This window comes from Apus apus, chromosome 7 (assembly GCF_020740795.1).
Source record: "Apus apus isolate bApuApu2 chromosome 7, bApuApu2.pri.cur, whole genome shotgun sequence".
Classification (NCBI taxonomy): Eukaryota; Metazoa; Chordata; class Aves; order Apodiformes; family Apodidae; genus Apus; species Apus apus.
The window spans coordinates 4,102,449-4,128,453 of NC_067288.1; the positions used below are offsets into that span (position 1 = coordinate 4,102,449).

The 26,005-nt window shown below is 47.4% G+C and overlaps 2 protein-coding genes across 2 annotated transcripts; one reads left to right on the forward strand and one right to left on the reverse strand.

The window, feature by feature from the left end:
- Nucleotides 1–427: 427 nt before the first annotated feature.
- Nucleotides 428–6,239, reverse strand: NPHS2 (NPHS2 stomatin family member, podocin). The gene is made up of 8 exons (XM_051624941.1): nt 5,966–6,239; nt 4,789–4,892; nt 3,851–3,923; nt 3,465–3,547; nt 2,479–2,682; nt 2,313–2,368; nt 1,421–1,499; nt 428–703 (listed from the first exon to the last, which is right to left on the reverse strand). The coding sequence occupies exons 1-8, from the start codon at nt 6,237–6,239 to the stop codon at nt 428–430; spliced, it is 1,149 nt and encodes a 382-aa protein (XP_051480901.1).
- Nucleotides 6,240–6,659: 420 nt separating this feature from the next.
- Nucleotides 6,660–25,001, forward strand: TDRD5 (tudor domain containing 5). The gene is made up of 14 exons (XM_051625145.1): nt 6,660–6,698; nt 7,773–7,915; nt 9,262–9,500; nt 10,513–10,902; nt 12,162–12,286; nt 14,794–14,847; nt 14,996–15,213; nt 16,089–16,295; nt 17,854–17,920; nt 18,842–19,042; nt 19,377–19,538; nt 21,610–21,756; nt 23,470–23,686; nt 24,616–25,001. Exons 1-14 carry the CDS (start codon nt 6,660–6,662, stop codon nt 24,813–24,815), a joined length of 2,409 nt encoding a protein of 802 aa, XP_051481105.1. The 3' UTR covers nt 24,816–25,001.
- The last annotated feature ends 1,004 nt before the right edge of the window (nt 25,002–26,005 follow it).

Genomic DNA, 26,005 nt, shown 5'->3' on the forward strand with positions numbered 1-26,005 from the left:
TACAAGTGCAGGGGTGGTGACTGAAATCTCATCTCCAAGGCTATGCCCTGGGACCAAGCTCGTTCCCTTGTTGCAGGAGAACCAGGCTGGCAGCACCCACCAACCTGTGTGCTGAGCCCCTTCCTGTTCCCCCACCAACTGCTGGGCTCCCACCCCCACCTGCCTGGCTGTGAAGAAGGGATGACACCCCTCTTCCCTCAACCCCCTGCTCACACACGTCCCAGCCCTGCACCTTGTTCTCTGTATTTTTTTCCCTTTCCAAAACAAGCCGAGGCTCTTTCCATGTGCAATCAATCCACTTTATATTACAGGCCTGGGTTCCCTTCCCTCCTGCCTCCAGACCAGGACCTGCTGGTGGGCTGCCTTCCTGCTCCTCTCTGAGCCGGATGGACCAGGGACAGCAGGGCAATCACTTCTGAGACAGCTCTCAGAGCATGGGTGAGTCCTTGTCTTTTGGGCTTTCTGGGAGCTTTGTGGTGTCTGTGAGGAGGCTGCTCGCTGCTGGAGGGCTGCGAGTAGCCGGTGAGACCAGGTTCAGGGCATCCAAAGGCAAGGGCAGGATGAAAGCAGCAGGTTTCTCTGCAGCAAGGGAGTGCACTGCGTGGAGGTAACGGAGCTGAGCAGCAGCAGGGGCGCTGGACAGGATCTCGGCTGCCACCCGCAGGGCCTCGGAAGCAGCCTTTTCCCCCTCAGCAGCAATCACCTACCAAGCAGGGGAGTAAAGACAGTTTCTGTGAGGCTGGGAGTAAGGGGCATGGACTGTTCATGACAGAGGGAGGTTGGCATCATGAAATTCCCAGGACCAGTGTGATTATAATACTCCTGCTGTCTGAAGATCACAGCATGTATTAGAGCTCTTAATGCTCCCAAAAATGTGGGCACTCATGTCTAACTTGTTTTCACTAGGCCCATCAGGGCTCACAATTGGGCATAACCTTGCTCCAGGGGCAGGGGAGAGGGCAGCCCCCAGGCTAGGCTTGTGGGAGTGGTGCTGGACATCAGCCTTATCCAGGCTCTTTGAGCAGCTCTGTGCAAGAGACAGAGACCAGCCTGGGCTGAGCAAGGTGTGGAGTACGTGGTGGTGGTGACAGCCCTGCACTGGGTTCTTAGAGGACAGTGAAACCCTGAGAAGGAAGAGATCCCCATGGGGATCACTGTGGTCCCAGGGATAATCCTATACTTCTGTGTTTATTTTTCTGTCCTACCTGTAGGCCAGGTGGCAGGTCTGACACGCCACTGGTCTGGCCCAGACTTGCTGCAGCTGCCCTTGCTAGACACAGCTCTCAAACAGGAATTACAGGAAACTTATTTTCCCAGAGCTGTATCCTTGTGTGTTGGGTCCTAGGGACGTCAAACCAGGGGTGAGAAAGGAAGGAGGGATACTTTGGAAGGAGATGAGAAGCATTCAGAGTTGGCGTACCCGCACTTTGGCCTGTCTCTGGGCCTCTGCTTCCACAGCCAGGGACTGCTGGACTTCAGCTGGCAGCTGCACGTTGTTGCTGGGGTGGTAAAGGACAGGGATTAGCTAGGCTCCAGGATCTCCTGGCAGCACTGGATAGCCATCTTGAGGCTTGGAATAGGCTCATCAGTCACTCTCTGCAGAACTGCTCGCTTATGTTCTTTACTTCCTGGGTCTCCTTCTTTGAGTGTTTTAATTTAGCCTTTTATCTCCCATCCTTCTTTTCTAGCCTAGTTTTCTAATGACCCAGGCTCACATGATCACCAGGCAGCACAGAGACCTCTTCTCTCTGTGCCTCTGAGGCTTGAAGTCTAAGCCCACTCTTTGTAGGACAGAAGAGAATTGACTGGGAGCCTGCTCTCAAGACAGCACAGACATTTCCTTCTGTTTGTTGATTTACTCCTTCACCACTTGGCTCTCTCTTCCATGGCCCTCTGTGTGATGAGTCCCACCTTTCTGCATGGGTTTCTGAGTGATGAGCCCATTCCTGCCAGTGCAAAGACCCTGGGGCCTTTGACACAGAAGGTTCGATGCCCACTGTGCCTCTTGGGCTACCAGAATGGGGTGCCAACTGCCTGCAGCAGTGGTGAAATGGTATGAGATCCCAGCTAAGGATCCTCCTCTCGTTGCCAGTGCAGGAGCAAGGACCACCTTTGCATGTGGAAGTCTAACACGAGGCAGAGGCAGAAAGGGGTGGGGAAAATAGGAAGGAGAGAGGTAAGGCTCTACCTTCTGCACAACAGCTGCAGGGAGAGAGCCAGAGGCAAAGCAGAAGAGGAGCAGGCAGCAGCAAGCAGGACAGGTATTTGCAAAGAGGCCAGGGAAGTCCCCTCTACCAGCATTTCCTACCTACATTTCTGTTCTCTCCACTTTGATCCCCCAGCAGCCTGTGACCGCATCCAAAGCCACCTGTGAAGAAGGTAAGTTTTAGAGCATGGGGAGAAAATTATTGCTCTCACTTCAGATTTGTGTTTGTCCCTTGAGTTTAGCGCCATTTAAATAGTCCCCTGTGGAAGCACCTTTATCTCCTGGCTGATGCTCTTCCTCTCCAAGAGAAGCTCAGAGAAGGCTCGATGTGCCAGGAGGCGCTTTGTGGTGGTCTGCACCAGCAGCTGGATGGCACTGGAGATGCTGGTCAGGGTGGTGAGGAGAAGAGAGGCATTCTCCAACCGGTAGTAGCAGACGGCATCTATCTCCAAGGTAACCATGTCTTTAGTCACCACCTAAGCAGAAGACATTAGGGGAGATGGAGCTGGTTCTGACAACTCTACAGTGGCACAGAAAAGCACACAAGATAATGATGAAGACTAGATGGATAGTTAAGTCTTTGTGGTTTCCTCCTCTGCTACTGACTGACTTTGGGCAAACTCTAATTCCTCTGGGTCGCAGTTCCCTGAGCAGCATCTTTGTGTCTTGTCTCCTCAGTGCAGCTGCTGAGCAAGAGACTGTGAAGAGGTCATCATCCCATGCTGTGTTTCCCTGCCCACTACTACCTGGTCCGTTCCTGCTCTGAGAGCATGGGCTGTGCCCTGAGGTGGGTGCTTGGTTATTGTACCTCCAGAAGATTTGCTGTACACCAGACAAGAGGGGCTGTGGCTAGGGAGGTCACAGGTTGAAGGTTTAGAAATGAGGGTTCAGCCTCCCAAGCTTATACAGGAGCAGAGTACTATCCTCACACACTGTTATAAGATCTTAGTCTGAGGTCCTGTCCAAGCTTCATGCAGTGTGGTGAGTAAAAAAATTCTGGTCCAGTAACTTTGGCCCAGCCACCCTGTGTTGGTGTGTTACCACTAAAGCACATCAAATTGAATGGGATTAAAGGCAGTTATCACTAAAATAAGCTAAAAAAAGAAAATTCACTATGTTCAATTCCATTTTCTGAGGTGTTAGGGTTACTTTCAGATGTTTTTTTCAAACTTTTCTGTGCAGGGATGAAGGCTGGTAGCATGAGATGTAGTGTTAAAGAGATAAAAAAATTAATACAGAGAGGGGTTGTCAGCCCTACCTGATGGAAGGGGATCTCTAGGGTCTTGAGGCGCAGGTCTATCTTGTGACATGTGTCCAGACAGGGAAGGAAAAAGAAAAGGCCTGTGGGAGGAAGACAAAGGCAGCTGGTGATCATCAGAAACACACATTTCCCCCCCTGCTCTGGAGAACAGGGGAAGGTTTGGCATGCAGAACTACAAAGCAACAGCAATGTATAGGCTCAAGTTCTGAGGCTGTTTCTGCAATGGGAAAAGCCATTAGAAGCTACTGGCCTTAAGAGGAAGGGAGCAGACATACTGTCTCCTATCTAGCCATGCATGCTTTGAGGGGCACCAGCATGTGAGCTTTGGTACAGCATGAAGAAGAGGAGTGACAAGGCTGGGGGCAGCTCACTAAACACCTTACCAGGCCCTCTGGCTCTGCCAGGAAGGAGACGCCCAAGTCGGAACACAATGGCTCTCTCATACTCCCGCACCACCTGCACAGGGAAACAAAAGCTAGCCTGGAGAGGAAGGAGCAGGACAGGGGAAAGGAGCTGCGCTGGAATGGGAGGATGTCTGTCCTGGGAAAGCCCTGAAAAGGGAAGACTTCAGCAGGTGTGAGTTAGTGGTGTCACAGAGTCCTTTTACCCCAGCGGAGAATCTGGCCCAGAAATGCTGGCTGAGAGCAATGAGACAGCCCAGCATTTGGGAGAGCAGGCCAGGATGAGGCCAGAATTCTGCTTCCTTATAGCCTGGACAAACTGGAGCTAGAGCACCTTGAGCTAATATGTTTCATCTTGGCTTTTTTGCCTCCAAGAAAACCACGTGTGCATGTGGTCGCATGTGTGAGGTCTGAGCCATAACACTGGCACTCTTGTTGTGAACATGATGCACTTGAAATTTCCTGGGAATTGGGAATCAAAATATGCCTATTGTATCCAGGCTATGAATCTGAGGAAAGGGGTGGAAGAGGGAAAATCTGCTGTTAACTGAGAGATCAAGCTCCTATGTTTTTTAATTTGAAACCTATCTACCCTGCCTGCTGCAATGCAGCCAGCTCTAGTCTGGGTAAGCTGGAGGTTTTATAAGAAAGTGAACAGTCCAGCAATTTGTTTTAAAAAAGGCAAACCTATTGCCTGCTGGAATTGCAGCAGGAGTATTTGATAGGCTGTGGTTGGACCCCTGTGCAGCCCTCTGTGTCAGCAACATGTGATAAAGCATGTCAAAATTAATGATGAAGTGTAAATAAGGCCTTTTACAAAAAACCTTCTATGCTCATGTCCAACAGGTGCTGAACCAGTGAGTTACATCCACATGGGAAACCAAATGCTAAACCTAGAGAAGCCACATGATTATTCTCACCTTCATGCAGAACCAGACAGAAATGGGGAAGGTCATTAGGATGAACAGGAAAGACAAGATGGTCAGAAGCCACTCACAGATGCCCAGACCTGGAGACTTTACACCTAGGGAGAAATCCAACATGACTGTGTTAGGAAGAACAGCTCCCAAAATATGGTGGCCTGACAAGTGCCTGTGCAGATCAGCTTTAGTGTTGTCCTAGACCTGGTGCATGTGAACCATTTGGCTCTTTCTGGAGCTGTGTTAAAGAATACTCCCTGTCCCAGGTGTCCAGGAGCTGCCATGATGGACTGACAGATTTTGTCTCTGCTTTGCTGGCAGAAATTGAGCCATGCTTCTCCATAGTGCCTTGAGCACCTTGAGCAGCCTTTAGGTGGAACACTTGTGACTACAAGCAGTGTCAAAAGGCTTGGATTGGGCAACTCATTGGCTGAGTTGGGATCCCAGAATCTTACCTGGCAAGACAGGCTAGTGGCAAAGAGATTGCAAATAAGAGGTAGCTTTGAACATGCAAAGCCTGAAGTGCTGTTCTCTATCAGAATATTTCAGGTCCTTTTAGAATAGGATTTTAGTGGGACCAAGCCACCAATGCCACTGAATCCTCCCTGTGCTCTTCAGCAGTCACCCCAAGATGCTGGAGGCAGAAACCCAGAGAGTAGACTATGTTTTCCAGCACTGAAGTTTAGCATCCTTGCACCCTGCCCATCTCGAATCTCTTTGGGCCTTTCCATCCCTGCCCCTTTGCCTTTGGAGCTCTCTGCAGAGCCACCAGATCCTGAGGAAGGTTGAGATCCCAAGAACCTGTGTGATGACCAGAGCACAACACCACTTGCTCACTAGCTGGGATTCCCATAATTGAGTTGTGAAAAATTTGAGAGACAGGAGCAAGCCTGAACCTTCGTGTCGCTCCAGGGCAGCAGAGGTGCTGCCATGGAAGCAGACAAGTAACCCATTTCTTATAACACACATCCTGCCAAGAGACTCGTGGTGCTCCCTCCTGTTGTGGCAGGCTGGGAATGCCCTGTTCCTTTCAAGGTTTATCTAGAAGAGGAGCTACAAGTGCAGTCTGTGCAAGGTGTGTATGATGACACTCACTGTGCAGAAAGCAATTGCACAGTGACAACACAGGGTCAAAGAGCCCATAGTTTTCCAGCCCCTTGCCTTCCACAAGCCCTACCTTCCTCTTGCAGCTCGCTGTCCAGCAACGCCATCGCCTCCATTTCTTCATCAGACACCACATCATCCACGTCCACCACTGTGGATGTGTGCACCCTTCCATCAGTCCCTGCAGTGCTCTTGAGCTCCTTTGCTTTCTCCTGCTTTATGTCTTCCCTTCCTTTGCTGGCTTCTCTGCTGCTCTCCTTCTCTCCTTTCCTCTGTGTAGCTGGGGATTCCCTGCGTCTCTTATGAGACTCCCTGGAAGAGCTCTGAGACCTCTTATCCATCCTCATCTGTGCCAATGAGCATGAAGCAGCCTGTGGGAGTTGGATGAATCTGTGCTTGAATTTATTGCGGCAGGCAGGAAAAGCAGGTGGGGCTAGGAGCAAGGAGGGCAGAGAAGGGGGAGGTGTCAGATCAAGGGGACTTGTTTCAAGTTTATCACAGGCTTGTCAGACATAATGGACAGTGAAGCAAGCAAGCTGTTTCCCAGCTGCTCTGGTCTCTTCACACACTGCTGCGGAGGTGGGAAGGAAGGTTAGACATGGACAGGGTGGATTCTAGGAGAATGTTCTGTTTGCATCTTCCTGCCTTTGGGAATAAAATACAATCGAAGACACTCAGATGATTTTTAGTAGATGGTTTCTGCAGAGAGGCTAAAAAGCCTAAAAACCTAAAAGTAACTGCCAGACATGTGGCTCCAAAGACCTAAGATGGTGAGCAAGAAACACCAGGGTGAAAAACCTTTACTGGTGAGATCAGTGGAGAGGGTATTGCAGAGAATGGCTGGGTATGCAGCATCTCTGGTCTGCTCTCTAGAAACCTTTTGCCTGGCACAGAGGAGGGACAGAGGCATTAAAAGAAAACCAGCTAAAATGTGAGGTGACCCTCTCTGTAGGGAAATTAGCTGGTTCCAGTTCAGCCATGAACCTTCCTGACTGGGTACAAGGCATGGAGGCCATTGCAGGGTTTGAGCTGTTGAATCAAAATCACCAGAAGAGCTTGTGCCTCAATGGCTCCCTAGTTTTCCACAGCAGAGCAAGCATAAGAGCTTTTTCTTTTCATGCTGTGCAGCCTGTGGAGACGTTGGTGGAAACCTCTGCAACATACACTTTTAAAGTGTTTTAAAGTCACCGATAGTATTAAAGAAACCAGCACCTGGCTAGAAATCATACTGGAGCAAGACAAGGCACTTTCCTGTGAACGGGGCAGTGCTGAGCTCAGAGATGCCTTGTCTCTGGTGTGGAGGAGCAGCTGGAGAGACCCGAGGAGCTGGCTGGGGAGGTGCTGCCCTTGTTTTTTCACAGATTCTTGGTTTATTGGAGACTTGTGGCCTGCCCAGAGTCAGGATATTGCAGGCAGGGAGGGCAGGAACACCAGCTCCCTGCTTTCTCTGCTCCACTGTGCTGGATGCCTCATCAGCAGGTCACTGGGGAAGCAATGGATGGGGAGGAATAATTGCAGAGAAGAAAAGCTGGGTGGAAATGGCATCATGAATAAATTCATACAGTGTCTGTATTTGCTTTGGAAGTGCTCCAGAGATCTCTTTTTTCACTTGGTGTTTATCACTTGGTCAGGGTGGGGCAGGGGGAGATGGTCTCTGGCTGCTGAAAGGGCAGGTGGTGCTCAAGCAGCAGCAGTACATGGCAGCTCAGGTCTGTTTTTTGCTAAACAGCACAGGCATTGATTAACTTCTTGTCAGAAGCACCATGGCATATTTAACATCTACAAATCTGCAACTTCCTGGTTTTGCCCGATGTCCAATTTGGCCAGCAGCTCCTAACTCCTGGGACATCCCCACGGGAGGTTTTTGGCTGCTGCTTCAGGACCGGGGGAGATGCTTTGAGAGTTCCTCAACACTTCTGCTCATCGACTTTGAGAAGGCCTTCTTTGGCTGGGCATCCCACTACAAACAACGTGGATTTTTCTCCTTGTTTGAAGTCCTCAAAAGCCTGTCTGACATCACTGTGTAAGGCATCCTCCTGCGGAAACCAGCAGCGCTGCTGAGGTTTCTCAAATGACTCAAATTCCCTTAGGGAATGACAATCACAGAGTGGTGGGGGTTGGAAGGGGCCTCAGATCAGCTCATTTAACCCACCTGCTAAAGCAGGTTGCCCAGGATCACCTCCAGGCAGCTACCGAATGTCTCCAGAGAAGGAGGCTCCACAACCTCTCAGGGCAGCCTGTCCCAGTGCTTTGTGGCTCCCAAAGGGATTAAATCTTTGCTAACGTAGGGATGGAACCGTGCTCCAGTTTGTGCCCTCTGCCCCCTCATCCTGTGGGAACAGCCTGGCCCCATCTTCCTTGACACCTGCCCTGTGGTTATTACCAGCAACGCCAAGCTCCCTTCTCAGCCTTCCCCGGGCTCAACACACCCAGGCCTCTCAGCCGCAACCCACCTCTGCGGCGAAAATCCACCCAGCGCGGGTTTTCCTCTCGGCACGGGGGGGGGGGGGTCGAGAAGAATGACGAGACTGCTCCTCACAGCGCGGGCGCTCGGGTGTAGTAGAGGAATTAAAGCTGCCTCCCTTCGCGCGTTCACTTTTCCTGCCGGGAGAAACGCAGGGGCAGCAGCTCGGGGTGGGATCGGTCCCCCAGGACAGGCTGGTGTGGGAGCCGGGAGGGGGTAAACCCCTCATGTTTGAGGTGGGGGAGCCCCTGACAGGACCCCCCGGGCGCCGCGTCCCTCTGAGGAGAGAGGGAGACGGGGGGGGGGGGGGGGGGGGGGGGGGGGGGCCGCCCTCGCGCCCGGGAAGGGCGGGAAAAGCTCGGCGCATGCGCAGTCGGGGCGGCGTGAGGCGGGATGGCGCGGTGGGTGTCTGGGGGGGGGGGGAGGACGGGGGGTACACCCCCCCCGGGCTGTGTGGTTTGGGGGTGCAGGGCTCTCAGCCAAAGGGGGGAACGAAAATGAGGCTGCGGGGCGAAAGGGGGGGATCTTTCAGGCAGCGGTTTGCGGGGGGGGGGGTTCCTCTGTGGAGCGGCGGGGCTCCTAGAGGGAGACACCCCCACACACCCCACACCCCCCCCCACAATTTGGGGTGAGGGGTGTAGGGGTGCACTGAGGGTTGGGGGTGAGGTGTTTGTGTGTGTGTGTGGGGGGGTGTGATCCCACCGGGATGGGCGGCAAGTGCAGGAGGAGCTGTGATCTTAGCTGGGGCCGTGGGTGCCAAGGGGTGGCAAGCTCCAGGGGGGCAGGCGAGGAAGCAAGGGGGGGGTTGGTGGGTGGTGGTGGCTCTGGGTGAACCTGGCTGGCTTTCCTCACCAGCTTTCAGCTGCTAAATGGCTGGGTTTTTTCCCCCCATCACCCCCTTTTAGTGCAGACACGTCAAAGCAGGCGCAGCTGATGGAGGTGCTGAAGAAGGAGGTGAGGTCCTTGCTAGTGGCTGCCAAAGAGGGCTTAACCCCAGCAGAGCTGGAGCGTGACTACATGGCCATGATCGGAAAACCTCTCCCTGTCCGTGACCTGGGCTTCCGATCCGCCTTGGAGCTGGTGGAGAATATGCCTGAAGTTGTCAGGGTCTGCCCTTACGAAAAAGGCACTTTTATCCTCAGAGGTGAGGTTTTGTTTCTGTATGAGTAGAGGGGTGGTTTGGAACCACGTACTGGTGTGAAGTGTTGCTCCAAAACGAGCATGTGCAGGATTAATTCCCAGAGCTCAAGCTCACATATGTGTTGTTCTTTTGTTTTCATATAGCTCTGTTTAATTTCTTGTCTTGGATGTTTCTGCCTGTATTTGGATTTACCTTTTAATGCTTTTCTGCTCTTTCCTTCTGGAAAATCACACAGGCTTCCAGTTATTTTTCTACATTTTGCATTTAGTTTAGAAACTACTGTAGTGTTTTTTGTGGCTACATTAGAACTTGTAAGCTTGACTTTTCCTATAAATGCAGACCACAGTAGGAGCCAAAACCAGGGATGGGGCTTCTTGGGAGAAGCTGTAAACATTTCCCTACCTGTTTCCATGGGAAGTTTAGTCTGTATCAAATAACCTTTTTTTATTTTTACTTTTCCCTGGGGAAGAGCTGTGGAAACAAATGGTAGGTGCAAATAATTGATTGGGAAGGGTGAAATTTTCTTTTCTTTTAGAGCACTACAGTAAGACAAGAAAAAAGTTGTTGAAAAGCATGGAAGAGACCTGGGCTGCTCTGCAGGGAGGCCTTGCCTGGGTGGGTGCTCCACAGTAGGGGTTTACTGTGATTCTGGCTTAGGGAAGCAATGAGCCATTTAATGTTTTCCCAACAAAGCTTGCAGCAGCCATGTTTGCTTTGTAATCTTGTATCCAACAATTTGACCTGCCTTCCTAGCTGCATCTGGATTTATAGGGATGAGGGTGAAGATGTGTTGTTTGCTGCTAAAAAAATGGTTCAGTCCAGTTTGCAAAGGGAGAGGAAGAGTGCTTGCCTGCTGGAAATCAGCCATGATTGAGTGTGAGTGCTTTTGAAGGAGATACCTGCTTCTGAAAAGGGATGGGGAAGAGGAAAGAAAGGAAAGAACAGGAGCTTTGCCTGTGTAGAGCTTCTAGTCGTTTGCTGTTCTGATAAGTCTAATAGTTCCTATCTGTTGTAGCCATTGCAGATGAGAACACAAAAATGATTGCCCAACTGGTTGCCAAACAGAGATGTTCTAAATCCCGGAAGGGTGCTGCTGGGAAGGCGGGAGTTGCTCATCCTCCTAAGAATCCACAGAGGGTCAGGACCCCCATCCTGCCAGTGACAGTGAAGGCTCAGCTGCAGGACCTGCTGAGTTCCTCACCGCTTCTGCTCGTCGACTTTGAGGAGGCCTTCTTCAGACGCTTTGGCCGGGCATTCCAGTACAAACAATATGGATTTTTCTCCTTGTTTGAAGTCCTCAAAAGCGTGTCTGACATCGTTGTGGTTGAGCAGACAAGAGCAGGTTCCTTGCTGACTCTGAAGAAGTGCATGTCAAGTGAGATAGAGACAGGAGAGACGCCCCAAGGTGGGGCAGGGGAAGAGGCACCCCGAGGTGAGGTGTGGGAAGAGGCACCCCGAGATGGGGCACAGGAAGAGGCACTCCAAGGTGAGGTGTGGGAAGAGACACCCCAACGTGGGGCACAGGAAGAGGCACTCCAAGGTGAGGTGTGGGAAGAGATGCTCCAAGGTGAGGTGTGGGAAGAGATGCCCCAAGGTGGATCATGGGAAGAGACGCTGCAAAATGAGGTCCAGAAAAAGATGCTGCAAAGTGGGACCCGGGAAGAGGTGCTGCAAAGTGAGGTCCAGAAAAAGATGCTGCAAAGTGGGACCCGGGAAGAGGTGCTGCAAAGTGAGGTCCAGAAAAAGATGCTGCAAAGTGGGACCCGGGAAGAGGTGCTGCAAAGTGAGGTCCAGAAAAAGATGCTGCAAAGTGGGACCCGGGAAGAGGTGCTGCAAAATGAGGTCCAGAAAAAGATGCTGGAAGGTGAGGTAATGTGCTAAATAACTGAAAGCACATAGATCTCAAGCCCTGTGGCTAAGCAACTGTGTTTCAAGTGCATGTTGCTGCATTTCCAGTTGCTGAAGCAGTCCTGGTTCCCCTAGGTTTTAGTATGGAGGGATGTGGGGTGCTGCAGAAGCAGCTGTCATAAGGGACTTGTCTTGCTAGCAGAAAGCTTAACTGGAACCTTTCTACTGGCTGCCAATGTTTTTTGGTGTGAGGTGGAAGAAAGGATGTTTAGCCAGTTCAGAGTTTGGACTTCCTGAATGTGTGTCTAGGACTGGAATTTCTAGTCATTCCAGGCAATAGTTAACAATACTAGAAAGATCTCCTGAACACCTGCTCCTTAGGCTGGTAAAGCCTTCTCAATGCACTTGTTGAGACTGGAGGTTTGCACAGCTGCAGTGTCCAGCAAAATAAAAGGGAGGAGACTGCAGATCTCCTCATAGGAGCTGTGAGAGGAGGCAGAAAATCACATGCAGTTCCTGCCAAATTCCTGAGTTTTCTGGGAAATATTTGTTTTAGTATCATTCTAGCAATTGATTTAACCCTTGGCATGCTTGCAGGAAGAAGTGGTTTTTGTTTGGTTTTAATTTATTAATACAGTGAAGGATGCATTTTAAGTGAATACTCATGACTCTGGTGGCTGTGAATGCTACAAGAAGTGACTAAAACAGCACCAGGGCTTTCAGACTTGTTTCCAGTTTTCTTCTCTTTCTGCTTAAGTACATAACACTGCATCAGTCCAATAAAGAGTAACAGCCAAACTCTCATCTTTGCAGCAGCACCTGCAGCTGAGATGGCTCCTTTGGAACCAATCTGTGAGACAGAGATCTTCCATCTGACAGCAGGAGAGAAGTCAGAGTCAGTGGAAACACAAGCAGTAAATTCGTTTAATGGCTTCAAACAAGTAAGTGAATGGACAAGTGGTTTGTAGCTTTTTTATGGCTTAATCCAAGGTGGTGATACTCTTTTTTTCTCCTGAGTTGGTGTTGTTGGTGCACTGCTGCTTCCAGAAGTCTTTGTACCTGTTTTGGGTAAGTCTGGAGGTGACCAGACTCATACTGACCTGGTGCTTTATATCCCATCCAGACTAGTTTTTTTTCTTTTAGCTTCCTGGTCCTGAGATCTATGTTGTAGATCATCCCAGGTCAGTCTTGGTCCCTGATAAAAGTGGTGATAGCTTTTGGTGTAATTACTTGTAATTTGGCTTCAATAACTTTGTTCTCAGACTAGCTGTGTGGAATTTCCCCTGCTGCAGTAGTTAGGGTTCAGGTCTCAAGCAGCTGTGTGACAGAGCTGGGGAATTGTCCTCAGAGACCTGGATTCCTGCAGTCTCATCTCTCCCTGGTTGGACTTTGAAAATTTCTTTGTTTAACACTGTACTTTTAGAAGGAGATGGAGAAGAACAGCACAGAGGCTCTGAGCTTCTGAACCTGATGGGGAGAATTTGTTTGTGTCCCCTCTGTTATTTTTCTTTTAAGCATCTTTAGGTCTTCCTTTTCTCAGGAAAATCCTCCTACTGAGAGTTGTTTCCTCTTCCAAGCTCATCTTGTGGCTGTATGGAACTGTACGGTTGGAGCACATTGGCAGGGAAGGGGTCCCAGAAATTCTTCCTCAATTTGGTGTTTTGTGCACTCATGGACTTGGAAGCCTGGCACTAGAAGTTGGACTTTGGGCTGTGCTTCATAAAACTTAATGCTGTAGAGATTTTTGGCAGGCTGTTCTGGTCCTTTAAACAAATTTCAGTTTGGTGTGATGAAGTTCACAGGGAGTGGCCCTAGATCCAAGTCTGCTTGCAGGGGGGATATGGTCCTGGTAACCCTGTCCTCAGGTCAAGTTTGTGTATCACAAAGGGAACAGGTTTACAGACCCTGACAGGATAAGTCTTGGAAGGTGTTTGTGCAACTAGTATTCCTTGTGAAGCACCACCTTTGCCATTTTATTTTTAAAAATCCCTAATGGGGAGGAAAACAGGTTGGAATCTGTTGTTTCGTGTGTGCAATGAACACTTGTTCATCAGGATGCTGTGAGGTGCAGGGGAACAATGTCACCTGATCCCCACCCTGCTGCAAGATATCCAAGGATCTGGTCATGAGAGACTCACAATGGAAGTGTTGTAAGGGGCAGATGGGGAGCAAGGGCTGAGTCAATCTGCTCAGCACTGAGGAGGGTGAAGTATTTAGAGGTGCTGGTCTCAGCAGCTTTTTCTCACCACCCTGAGCCAAAGGAAAGGAAGGTGTCACCCACACCACTCTTGGCAGCTGCCAGCCCATCTTAGGGCAAGGAATTAGCCAGTCTTGCAAGCCATACCTCTTGTAAGCCTGGTTTTACAGTGTGTTCTGTTGGTTGGTCTTTTTGTAATGTTGTTTTGTTGTAAATGTGTTTCTAAGTTCTTGTCTTCTGTGTCTTTCACAGAAATGTGTTTTGTTCCTACCAATGTGTGAGCTAGAATATAAAGATCATGTGTGTCCGTAAGAGTCTGATATGAAGAGCATTCTTGGAGCAAAACTGTCCCTTACAAATGCCACTATTGACAGGTGCTTCTTAGAAGAAATACAAGGGTGAAATACGTGGGTTTTCTAGAGCTGATGCTGCTGCTCAGGGAGCAAGCCTCTCAGTTGGTCTTTAACTTAAAAATTTTAACTCGCTGCTTAAGTCAATGTTTTGATCAGAATTTTTGGCTAAAAAACTTAGTCTGCAGAAGGAGAGACTATCTGCTTTTTAAAAAAATTGTTTAAAGAGCCAGGATTGCAAAAACCCATTGCTTGCAGTTGAAGTTAGCCAGATAAGCAATGTGGGGTGTGTCCTGGAAGACCAATTTCCCATACCTTGCCTGATGTATAATGCAGTGATAACTTGTAGCATATTCATGATGAGTAAAACTGAAATAATTTTATCTTCTTATCACGGGAGGAGTGTTTGTTGGCAGTGAAAGTAGCTGATATGTGATTAAGGTTCCTATCAACACTAGATCAAGTGAAATGGTGTTTTCAGCAGTTGAGGAATAACACAAAATTGTAAGCTATGCTAACAACTCACATACAAATTTGTCAAAGAGTGAGAAAAGAACAGAATTTGTAGGGTTTATTTGTTTATATGCTTGGGAGATAGCTCTAGTATGAAAGTGAAATGCATTTGTGCCTTCTGTCACTTTCAAATAATTTTCAGAGTCAGTTTTGCTGTACCCTTCAGTGGTCAGAGAGCTGGCATTTTTAGGGTAAAAGCCAACAAACAGGTGGGTTGTGTTTGGTTTGATTTCTTTGCTGTGGGGTTTTGTTTTGTTCTGCTTTTTTAGTAGTAGCCATTCAATACTTTTGTCTAAATATGTGACATGACTTCAGAACCTCTCCTTTATTCCTCGCAGGAATATCAGTCAGGTATTTTTGTTGCACTCCTCTTTGCAATGGAGGGAAGAAAGGAGGAAGGGAGAGTGTGAATGTTTCTATCACAGGGAAAGTTATCATCCAAGTTTGTGCGATTTCTTGGGATTCTCTGATACTCAGTAATTCACAGGTCTCCCAGGAAAGCAGAACTATTTTTTTTTACCTTGATGGGAAGGCCAGTCACGTGTGTGGACAGGACATCTGAGTGCCACCTTCCTCTTATCCCTTTGTAGCCTCAAGATTTGGAACCATCCTTACTAGCTAAGTTGATGGCTCCAGAAATCCCCCTCGATGCTGTTCAGGACAGAAGCCTTTGCAGTTTACCACCACTGGAGAGAAGGTGCTTGGTGGGAGTCTTTGTGGAATTCGTCGTCTCTCCCAGCCAGTTCTACGTCCGCATCTGCAGCAGGGAAAATTCTGACCAACTGCAGGATATGATGGTTGAGATGAGGTGGGAACATGCTGTACTGAATCAGTACTACTGCTCGTTGTGGGTGTGTTTGTGCTGAGGGAACAGAGCAGCCAGCTCTTAGTCATGGTCACTGCTGGCTTGATTACTTGATATGGAGATGCCAGGTCTGTATTGAAACCTGTACTCATAAAGCTTACCCATTGCTTTTAGCTAGCAAGCAGGAAAGTATAGTTAACAGCAATTCATTATTATTTGGCTGCATCCTAGACAGTCTTAAATTCTAAAAGCCAGGAAAAGTTATGGAAAGTTGTTGCACTGCTGTTGCTGATGTTCTCAGTTAAGGCTTTTACTTCCATCTCCAATGCTTATCAAAAAGCAACAGGTATTAGGCCTTGGTCATTTCTCTGTTTGAGAGCAAAAGCCCGTTGGTGGCTTTACTTGTGTTACTTACATCATGTAGCTGGGATTCTGTTCCACCATGACAGTGCTAAAATTGCTGTGCAGTGTCTGCTAAGTTGACCATGGGGGCATATGTAAGTGTGATTACAGTCTCTGCAGACAGGGACTGTGTGAGCCAGTACCCACAAACCTGCATCATAAGAAGCAGTGACATGTCCAGGCAATGTTAAAAATTAATCACTGTATTTAGCCTCCAATGAATCCCCATCAATTAGCTCTTTGTTGGACCCCCAAGAATAACCATTCAGATGTTACAAGTTTGGGTTTGCATTTTTTATTGTGGTTTCAGTTGGAGTGTAGCAGAGCAGAGATGTAAAGCATCTATTAAAACAACTACTGAAAATTCATGCCCGGGAACTTTGAGAAGTCAGGGTTCTTCTGAAGCCCTGCATGTTTCTCTTTTTCTCCTCTCCTGCATCTTACCAAGCACGGTTTTTCATTATGATCTTTTGCAGACACTGTTACTCAAATAAACTTGTTTCTGACCGTTACATCATGCCCGAATCTTCAATACAGCCTGGACAGCTTTGCTGTGTGACTGTCTTGAAGTGGTGGTACCGTGTGATCATCCACCGTGTGGTCAGTGACCAAGAAGTGGAGGTTTTCTACCCAGATTATGGGAACCTCGACATTGTCCGAAAGTCTTGCCTGAGATTCCTCAAGTAAGTAAATGACACACGAGTGACAGAACCACAGAAGTGTTGAGGTTGGAAGAGACCTGCTCGGTCATCCTGTCCAACCTCCCTGAGCCATCTAGGGCAGGCTGCCCTGGACCATGTCCAGACAGGTTTTGAATGTCTCCATTGGGCAATTCTGGGCAACCTGTTCTAGTGCTTGGTCACCCTGACAGTAAAAATGCTGCTTTCCAGTATTGGGTTGTATGTATGTATGGTATGTACTGGTGCAGGGTGTTGTTCCTCCCCAAGTGCAGGACTTTGTTGAAGTTCCATGAAGTTCCTTTCTACCCATTTCTCTGTCCTGTCAAGGTCCCTCTGAATGGCAGTATGACCCTGTGGTGTATCAGTCACTCCTCCCAGTTTTGTGTCAGCAGCAGACTTGCTGAAGGTAGACTCTCCCTCATCATTCAGATCCTTAATGAAGATGTTGGACCCAGTATTGACCCCTGGGGTACATCACTAGTTCCTGGCCTCCAATGAGACTTTGTACCTTTGTTCACCACTGTCTGGGTCTGGCTCTTCAGCCAGTTATCAGTCTACCTCCCTGTCTGCCTATCCAATCCATACTTGATTAGATTCTCTATGAGGATCTTACAGGACACAGTGTCAAAAGCCTGTCAGAAGTCAAGGTAAGTGATCCCCACTGGTCTCCCATCATCTACCAGGCCCATCTTTTAATTGTAGAAGGTTGTTGAGTTGGTCAAGCAGGACTTGGTGAATCCATGCTGACTGCTCCCAGTGATCCTCTTGTCCTTCTTGAGCCTGGAAATGCTTCACAGGTGTAGTTGTTCCATTGCCTTCCCAGGGACCAAGGTGAGGCTGAGTGGCCTGTCTTTCTTCAGAAAGACATCTCAGCATGCAGATTTCCTAGGCAGTATCTGGGGTTTTTATTCCATGAGTGGTGCCTTGCAGGCATGTCCTTGCTTACATGCTAATTCTTGAGGTGACATTGTTTAAGACCTGTTTTGCTGGTTACTCCAAGCTCTTTGCTCATCAGCCCTGTCCACCACTTCCTCACTGTGACTTTGGGCTAAATCTTTTCCCATTTCTGCCTTCATTCCTCAATCTTTCCTCTTGCTAAGTTCTGTCACTTCAGAGCAAGCTCCCTAATCCTCCTTCCTGGGTTCCCTGTGTGGATGTAAACATCCTCCTGGGTGGGTAGCAGTCCAAGTAGGACCCATTTGCAGTGTCAGAGGTGCTAATTCTGTGCAATTCAGTACTTTTTCCATATTTGCTTTATCTCTCTCATATGCCCCTATTCATGCCTGGCATTATTAGGTACAAAAGTCATTGCTCTCTGTCCATAACTTTGTAGTCATAAGGGGTTGGGATGGGAAGATGCTTGAGCAAGGGAAGACACAAGGGACTAGTTATTTACTGCCATTTCTGCTGTGCCCATTCTCTGGATGTGGAGTGTTTTCCAAAGCTGCTGTTGGGTTTTATTCCTAAGTGCAAAATCCAATATGGGCCTCTATTGCTAAGCTGATTTTAAAGCCCAGAAGAGGAGGAATTTCTGCTCTTCTGACTTTGTTCTGCATTGTAGGTGGTGCTACTTGAAGCTCCCTGCTCAGGCCATCCCATGTTCCTTGGCATGGGTAAAACCCGTGGAGGTATGTGTTCCCAGGCAGTTTTGTTTATTAACACATGTATAAGAGCTATCAGGTAGAGGTTGGGTTATTCTCCTGATAGGGGCAAACATTTGGATTAATTCAGGTCCCACTGGTGTTTACAGCTGAACTGCTGCTGTTACCTTCAGAATATGACTGTGTAAGCCTCTGCCTCTGCAGGTGATCACCCTTCTGTCTGTATTCCTTAAGATCAGAGTATTCTTGTTTATATTGTTGCAGAAACAGCCACTGTCAAACAAATGAGCAAACTTGTTTCTGCCCCTGCCAGTAGTTCTCCAGGATCCTTCTGAGACCTTGGTAGCTTCTGTTGTAAAAATTTTGTCTGTGATGGGTCATTAAATGAGTTGGTTTGATGCAGTCAGCAGAGCCAAAGAATCAGAAAGGTCATAAGAAAGTTCCTATGTGCTGGGAAACCTTTGTCAAGAAGCTTGAGAAATACAGTCTCTGAAGGACAGGATGTGAGCAGAGTTACTTCCGTGTTGTAAAGGTGTTATGTTAAAAAAAGTTCTTTCCTGTGTTTTTTGAGGGTTAAAGAATCACAGTTTTCATTGTGGCTTAGCAGCTTCTTAAAAACTTTTGATACTTGGAAAGTTTATAATCCCATGACTTCTGGAATTAAAAAAATATAACTATTTTTAGGCAATTGTGATAAAATAACTGGTGAGTGCCATGGAACTGTGCTTGGAAATAAGTATTTGGGAGAAAGGGAATTTCCAGTGTAACTGGCACTGGGGTAGTTTGATGTAGTTCAGCTCTGGGAAGCTCTTCTGCCTGACTTTCCTGGGTTTGTCTCTGGCCTGACAAGCTTAATTGCCTTTTTTTGATAAATTCCCAGGAGGGCAAGTCTCAGGCAGTGGATGTTGGTCTGTTCATAGTAACTTTACATTCTTGTTCTTTCTTCAGGATACATGGTCCAGTGCAGCCACTCTCCTGTTCAAGAAGCTGTGTAGCTCCAAGTTACTTGTGGGCATCGTGGATGAATATGTGAATGGCATTTTGCATCTCTTCCTGTGTGACACATCTACCAAGGAGGATGTCTACTTCCACAGTGTCCTGAGGGATGGGGGATGTGCAGAGGTCTGCGGAGAGAACATTCCTTCCCAGGTCAGGAGGGGAAGGCCTGTGCTGCTGAAAGGAAGGGCAGGGAAAGCATCAGTTGGGTGCCTGTAGTGGGAAGATCTTTAGCTTGAAGCAGATAGTTTTGTGAAGAGCAGAACTAGTATCCCCTGCTTTCCTGTGTCTTACCATTTTGTGACTGCATCCCAGTGTCTAACTCCATGGTGAAAGCTTTTTTTTTGGCTAAGCTGGAATCTGATGATGCAGCAGAGATGTTCTGGCACTAACCTTTTAGAAATTTCCTGCATCCTTCTAATTCTTTGTGGTAGTTACAGCATGGTTTTCTTGACTATACTGGAGGGTTCTTTTCCTTTGTTCCTAGGGATTCAAGGAGCTGAATCCTTCAGCCTTGTATATTCAGCCCAGTGGAAATCAGGAGAATGGCAAACTGGTGGAGCCAGACCCTTGCTTGCAGCAGGAATCCATAGATGCAGTTAGTGAAACAGCAAGCTCAAAGCTAGATGGGGATGAACCGTGTGACCAGGTGAGACTTTGACTCTGGCATAGCCACCATATGGTGAAATCAGCTCCAGGGATCTGTAACCCTATATAATTTTAGTCCCATGCAGTTTTTGTGGAGTTGTTTTCTCTTTGCTTTTTCACAAGCAGAACCATAATACAAAAACAAATACACATGGGCCATAAATACATCTTGGGCTTCTTGTCCTCAGACACCTTTACAGACTTCAGGGACTCTGTGTGGTTCAGTGGTTTCTCTAACCTCCCATATGCACCATAATTTCTCAGAGAGAGAATGGACTCTGCCAAGATCTTAGACCAGGACCAAATTCTTGAGATCAGTTTGACTTGGCACTTTCATGATTTGTACCCCTGGGAGCCAAGAAGTGGGATGTTTTCCTCCCAAATCTCTGGGGTTTGAGAAAGGATTTGTAATAACTTGGGGTATCATTAAATGTGAGGAAAGACCAGAAGAACCAGTGGTGTATTATTTACTTTAAAGGTCTTTCTGGATCTAAGTTTATGTGAAAGGAAGTGATTTGCAATCCTGGTTGTTGCAGGGGGTGATTCTGTATGTAACTACAGTTTTATGAAAAAGATAACTTTAAAGGTGAGTGACGCCCAGACCTGGATACTGCTTTACACCTTAGATTTCAGAGCATGTTAGAAAGAGGAGGCCCTTTGCTATTTGACAGATGGAGAAGCTGGTGAACAGTGAGATTAAGCAGGGAGAAAAACCCAGGGTCTTGTGTGCAATCTAATATAGTAGTTAGAAACACCAGGAACATTTGTCTACGGGGTGACTCTCTCTACTTTGGTGTGTTATTTAAATTGTAGTATTTTCATGACATGTTTTGTTCCAGGGGCCAAAGCACCTTACAGGTAAATGTGAGCAGTTGAAGTGTTCAGCAGTGGGCCTGCTCTGGGGCTGTTATTGTGACTTTTCTCTGAAATAAGAGTGAAAAGTAGTGTAATGTTAGTAACTTGTAAAGCAGTCATTTTACCTAGGTTTTGGGTTAGCCACAGGCATTTCTTTCTATGCTAGAGAAGCTATATAAGCTGTACATCTTAGATATTAATGCCCTTGCACTGTTGATACATCATCTGAACTGAAGGTCCCAAACCAGCGTCTTCATGTGTTTGGAAGAAATGAATGTGGTTGAGACTCTGCAAACCTGAGCTTATTGTGATTTTAATGGAAAAATGTGGTTAACTGTAGCAAGATCCGTGTGTAAGTGTCAGACATGGCTGGCAATTTGGAGACTAGAGGAATGTAACTGCATTCAGGTTTCCTCCTGTCTGATTTGAAGTGTCTTAGAATCGTTTCTCAGAAGCTGCAGTCCTCTAGATCTCTCTTTGTTTAAGACTTGAAGCATTTTCTTCTCTGCTGTTCAGTTCAGTTGCCCAAAACAAGTCCTCTCTTCCTTGGTGCGTCATTAACGTGATTGTCAATTAGAAAATTACTCAAAAGTGTTTTGAGCTGGAGTGAAATGTGTCTGATATGACACTTGTTACTGCTCAGCTGGCATTTTGTGGCAACTCCCCTTCAGCAGCAGGGAACTCCCTTTGCATTGTCCCATCTTAGATTTGCCTCATCAGGATTAACAACACCCCCTGCCCTTAAGTGCAAAGTGGCTGGACACTGTGTTTTATTAGCTCTGCTACCTTAGAACACTTCTCTGAGGTAAAACAACTTCTCTGAGGTAAAACAACTTCTCTGAGGTAAAACTTCTCTGAAGGCAGCAGGCAATAACCAGAAAACATTAACTTGAATAAAACTGTGCTTTCCAAGCAATAGGTTTTGCTGTGGAGGAGAGAAGCTAAAGTGACAGAGTTTAAGCTAAAAATTGAGATTCTTGTTCACATTATTTCCTGTCCTCCTTTGTTCTTTCTGTCCTTTCCAAGTAGCCCAGACTTCTCCTGAGAGAAAAGTTAAAACTGCTGAGCAGAACAGAAAAGCTCCTTTGCCTTTCTCTCTCAGCTGATCTCTGAGTGGTGCCATCTGGTGTCACATTTGCTCTAATTTGCTCCAGTGCATCCTGCTTTCTCCTGCACACACTGGCTTGTACCTTTTCTTGCTTTGTCCATCTGCTTAGCAATGGCACCTGCCTTCTGAGGAGACACAGGATGATGTGCTGCCACTTTTGGAGGAAGTGGGTATCCCAAGAACAACAGACCAAGATCCTGAACTGGCACAGGAGGATACAAATGAAGCTCTTACAGAGCTTATGGCAGTGGTTAAGGTAAGGGTGTTTTTCTCAGCTGCTGCTGTTGGAAGTGGTCGTTCTTGTTTTCAGATAACTTGAATAACCTTTTGATTGCTTTGGTATTTTTTTATAAAAGCAACTGACAAAGGAATAACGACTGGCTCAGAGCTGTATGTTTTCCCCTTTGCTGTTGTTTCTTGTGCTCAGGATCTTGAGGGAATGAGAGAAGAGGAAAGTTTCTGGTAGCAAGTGTGGGGAGAAAATACATTGTGATTAGATGGAGGCAGGTGGGTAGATAGTGATAGGCTTCTTGTTGGCTAACTTAAATGCTCCCCTGCAACTATTGAACTGCATGAGTTTCAAAGCACAGGAATTTCCTAGCTGAATCTGAGATGTCCTGGGCACATTTTCTGTCCCTAGCTGTGATCTCTGTTACAGTCCTTAGAAGAAATTACAAGAATTTCTAGTAAGGAAGACCATGGGATTGAAAAATAACCCTGCCTATACACATGAGGAGGAAAAAAAAAGCATTAGTCAGCTAGTTATGAGGACAGACAGGAAGATTTTCTTTCTCTCGTGTTTTGTGGCACTTACAGCATCACTAGGTGGTATTCCCTCCTTTCCAGTTTTCACTGCTCACATTTTCCTTTTCAGTGGTGGTGATGTGTCAATCAGGAGGAAGAACAGATGCTGCCTTACTTACTTCTTGCCCCTCACAGCACTCTTTAGGGCATCCTGTCTTATTTGCCTCTTCTGTAAATGGAGTGGCCTCAGTTTGTTGGTTTTTTTTTTTAAATTAATTCCTTCCCAGCTTTTTCCAGAGCAGTATCAGTGTCCACTCTTGCACCCTGTTTCTGCTTTGCCTGCTCTGTTTTTTAGGCAGAGTTTTTCAGTGGGGGGGTGGTTATCAAGCTGAGCAGCTGGTGAATTGGACTCCAGTGGTGCCTTTTGTTCAAATTATTCTGTCTTGGCATTCTGTGAACACTCAATTTCTGCTGCCCAGCCATGTAGCTCTCCTTGCTGCTTCAGGTGGGCCTCACAGTCCCTTTGTGGGGGGCAATTTAAGTTGTTTAGATCTGCTAGGATAAAAAACAGTTGTTTTGGTCTGGGCTAATCCTCTCAACACTCTCACCAAGGTGTGAAGCACCTCTGGATGGTGATTCAGTCCTTCTGAAGATGGATGCCTTTCTTCTGCTGCCTTGACAACAGCAGAAGCCTAGAGAGCAAGCACCTAATGTTTGAACAGCTATGGTTGGGCAAGGTGAATTGCTGCTTTTCTGCCATTGCACTATTTTTCCCCTCCATGCTGAATTAAGAAATACAAACATCAGCTCTAGTCCCTGTGGCCGAGATGTGGGTGATCATCCCTGGAATTTAAGTTTAATTTGTATTCTTAAGCAAAAATGCAGAGGAGCTTCCTCTGAATCAAGTCCTACTCCCTCTGCCATTGCCATCATTTGTTCTGTGTGGGGCTGCTGAGAGATGAGCCAGCTGTTAATTCTTTACTGAGACATGGTGATTTGTGTCTTGCAATAATCTGTCATTCTTTTCAGCTTGCTGTGCAGAAAAACTGCCCTTTGGCCAAGGTTGTGAGTAAATAGTGGTTTGGTGGTTTTTTTTTTTTAAATCGTGTAGTTGCTGACGTTCCAGTTCTTTGTGGACTTGGAGAGATAATGAAGATCAGGGCAGCTAATGAACTTAGTGTGCACTAATCACACCACCTCCTGAGTTTTTTATATACATTTGCAGACACCTCATTCTCTTGGAGAGTCCTCAGTGCCTGCTGTCTTATTCAAGTCAGTGGAAGACTTTTACACCTCCTTTACCTACTCCGAGCAACCAGCAGAAATGAGCCAAGATGACCCTGGTCAGATAGAAGGATTTTCCAACAAGGTCCAACTTCGTGAAGCTGTCCATCCCTCTGTTCTACTTATGGCAGCACCCTTTATGCTGGACAACCATAACAGTACGAATAGATTTGTCAGTAGAATTTTAGCAGGGCAGAAAACAGAGCAGCCTGTTACTGTGCCATGAGTCTTGCAGGTCACTGTGGGGTATCCCAGGACTGGTGCTGCCAGGTTGGAGGAGGTTTTGTGCAACCTGGTCTAGTGGTAGGGTTCCTTGCTCATGGCAGGAGGGTTGGAGCTTGATGATCTTTAAGGTCCCTTCCAACCGTCATGGTTCTATGATTCTTTGCTAGGAGAGGTGAAAATGTTGGTGTTTCTGTGGGATGGAGATGGAACAATAATGAATGGCTGGATGCAATGCATCAGGTTGACCTTTGTGCAGCAAAATGGCTTTCTAAAAGTTTAATGGGAAGAAATTAATGGAGGGGTTTTTCTCTCTCTGGTGATTTTTGTTGTCCTTTCTAGACTTCCTGCTGCTTTTGTGCAGAAGTCTTTTTCTCTATTCCATATGTTAGCCTGTTCATTTCACACTGAGAGTCTCTCAGTCTCCCAGCCATAAGGGACAAAAGCATTTTTTTACCCTTGTAAGGTCCCCGTGAGGGTGTTTGTCTTCCATCTTCCAAATGGTGGAAGATTTTACAAGACCCATGGGAGAGTTTGCCCAATTTATGAGATAGCTTGACTTGCCACAGTGCCTCGGAACTGAGCTGGCTGCCCTCTGTCTGGAGTGGAGGCCCCTTTCTCCAGACAGGAGCTACTCAATTCATTCCTGATTTCCCACCTTTGGGGGGACAGAGGTGAGCACTGGGAGGAGAGCAAGAGAAGCTCTTGGATTATACCCTGTTGAGTTTGTCAAACACGTGTGCAGTAGAAGGTCCTCTTGCCATGGTTTGGTAAGGTCCAGGCAAAAGGGATTTCAGTCTAAACTGTAGCTCTTAGAGTTACAGTGTATATACCATCTCCATTTTTTGTCTCCCTCCTTATGCAGATGAAGAGAAAATGAAGAGCAAAGACGTTCCTGGGTGTCTTGCTGTCAGCTCCTACAGCTCTGGTGGGCTGTCAGACCAGGGGCCATCTCAGAAACTCTATGTCCCTCCCACCACACTCTCCACAGTGTTGGCTGCTGCACGCTTGGCCACTTCCAGACACTACTTCCAGTGGCTCCCAAGCCTGAGAAAGAAGGTGTGAGAAGAGGGGAGAAGCTGGAGCAGCTGCAGAGGAAGGCTGCCTCCATGTGCCCGTGTTGTCATTTTCTTTGTTCAGAAATGTTTAATCCCTTGGGAAGGTTGGGAGTCTGACATCTTCTCAGATGTGCCCAGTATTTGTCACAAATGTTACTTTTGCTTTCAGGAAAATAGTTTGGTTTTGCTGTACTGGTGTTGTGCTGATTTATTGCTCTTCAATGTAATGGTTCAGGAGAACATCCAGGTGTCATGTTTTGTTATATATCCTTTAGGAGAGGGGAACTGGCTGCCTGTTCCTCCCTCCCTCAGTGCACGAGCAGTTTTGACATTGCAGAGGGAGATGGTTTTGGTTTTTTTAACACTGTGGAGGCTCTACACCCTCCTTGCTTTTAGGTGTCCCAGCTCAGGCCTCAGTCCATGTAAGTGCTGATAACTTGCAAAAAGAAACTTCCTTCCCCCAAAATGATGAATTAGGATGCCATACAAAGTGTCACGAATCCCATGTTGCAGATATCAAATGAGATCTCTAAAGAATCCAGTGAGAAAAAGCTTGAAGCTCGCCCTTGGCCATGTTTGTGCAGCTCCTTGCCTGTGGCCAGAAATCCTCAAGCCTGAGTTCATTAATGCAGAGAAGGGCTGTGAAAATAGAAGTGCCCTGGTCATGAATGTTGGCATTCAGCTGCTGCCTAGATTGTTCCTCAGGTCTTCAGGGGCTTCAAGAGACACTCAGTGCCCACCTGTAGACGTGCCAGTGGTGCCTTTTCTGATGCTTAACTGGCCAGGGTGGAGGTTTTTTCTATGATTTTCTGCCATTCATGTCTGCTCTGCAACTGTTTTATTAGTTTTCTATACCCTTTCAATCAAGACAAAAGGTGAGTGAAGAGCTGAGCCTTAACCCTGAGCCAGGACAGCCCTCAACCCACACCCCCCCCCAACACCTGTGGGATGGAAAACCCACCCAGAACCACTCCCCTGCTCCAGGGTGACCTTGTCTGATCTTCCCAGCTGTGTGTTGGCATCTTCCTTCCCAGAGCAGCTCAGGTCACATTTCTCATGCCTGGCAGGTCCCCGTTTGTACATTTGTTGCTTAAGGCAGTGGAAGAAAAAGAGAAAGATGCCTCGGGGACTGGAAAGTGATGCCACATTCATGTCCTTACCCCAGGCTACTGCTGCCACGATGCCAGGCAGTGGGGA

Excerpts from the sequence above, each read along its gene's own strand:
- NPHS2 (XM_051624941.1), bottom strand. The coding sequence starts at position 6,239 with ATGAGGATGGATAAGAGGTCTCAGAGCTCTTCCAGGGAGTCTCATAAG. Across the intron at positions 4,893-5,965 it reads CAGCGAGCTGCAAGAGGAAG|GTGTAAAGTCTCCAGGTCTG; the intron begins GTAGGGCTTGTG and ends ATTTCTCCCTAG. Across the intron at positions 2,369-2,478 it reads GCATCAGCCAGGAGATAAAG|GTGGCTTTGGATGCGGTCAC; the intron begins GTGCTTCCACAG and ends CCTTCTTCACAG.
- TDRD5 (XM_051625145.1), top strand. The coding sequence starts at position 6,660 with ATGGTGAGCAAGAAACACCAGGGTGAAAAACCTTTACTG. Across the intron at positions 10,903-12,161 it reads GACAGGAGAGACGCCCCAAG|CACCTGCAGCTGAGATGGCT; the intron begins GTGGGGCAGGGG and ends TCTTTGCAGCAG. Across the intron at positions 23,687-24,615 it reads TATGCTGGACAACCATAACA|ATGAAGAGAAAATGAAGAGC; the intron begins GTACGAATAGAT and ends CTCCTTATGCAG.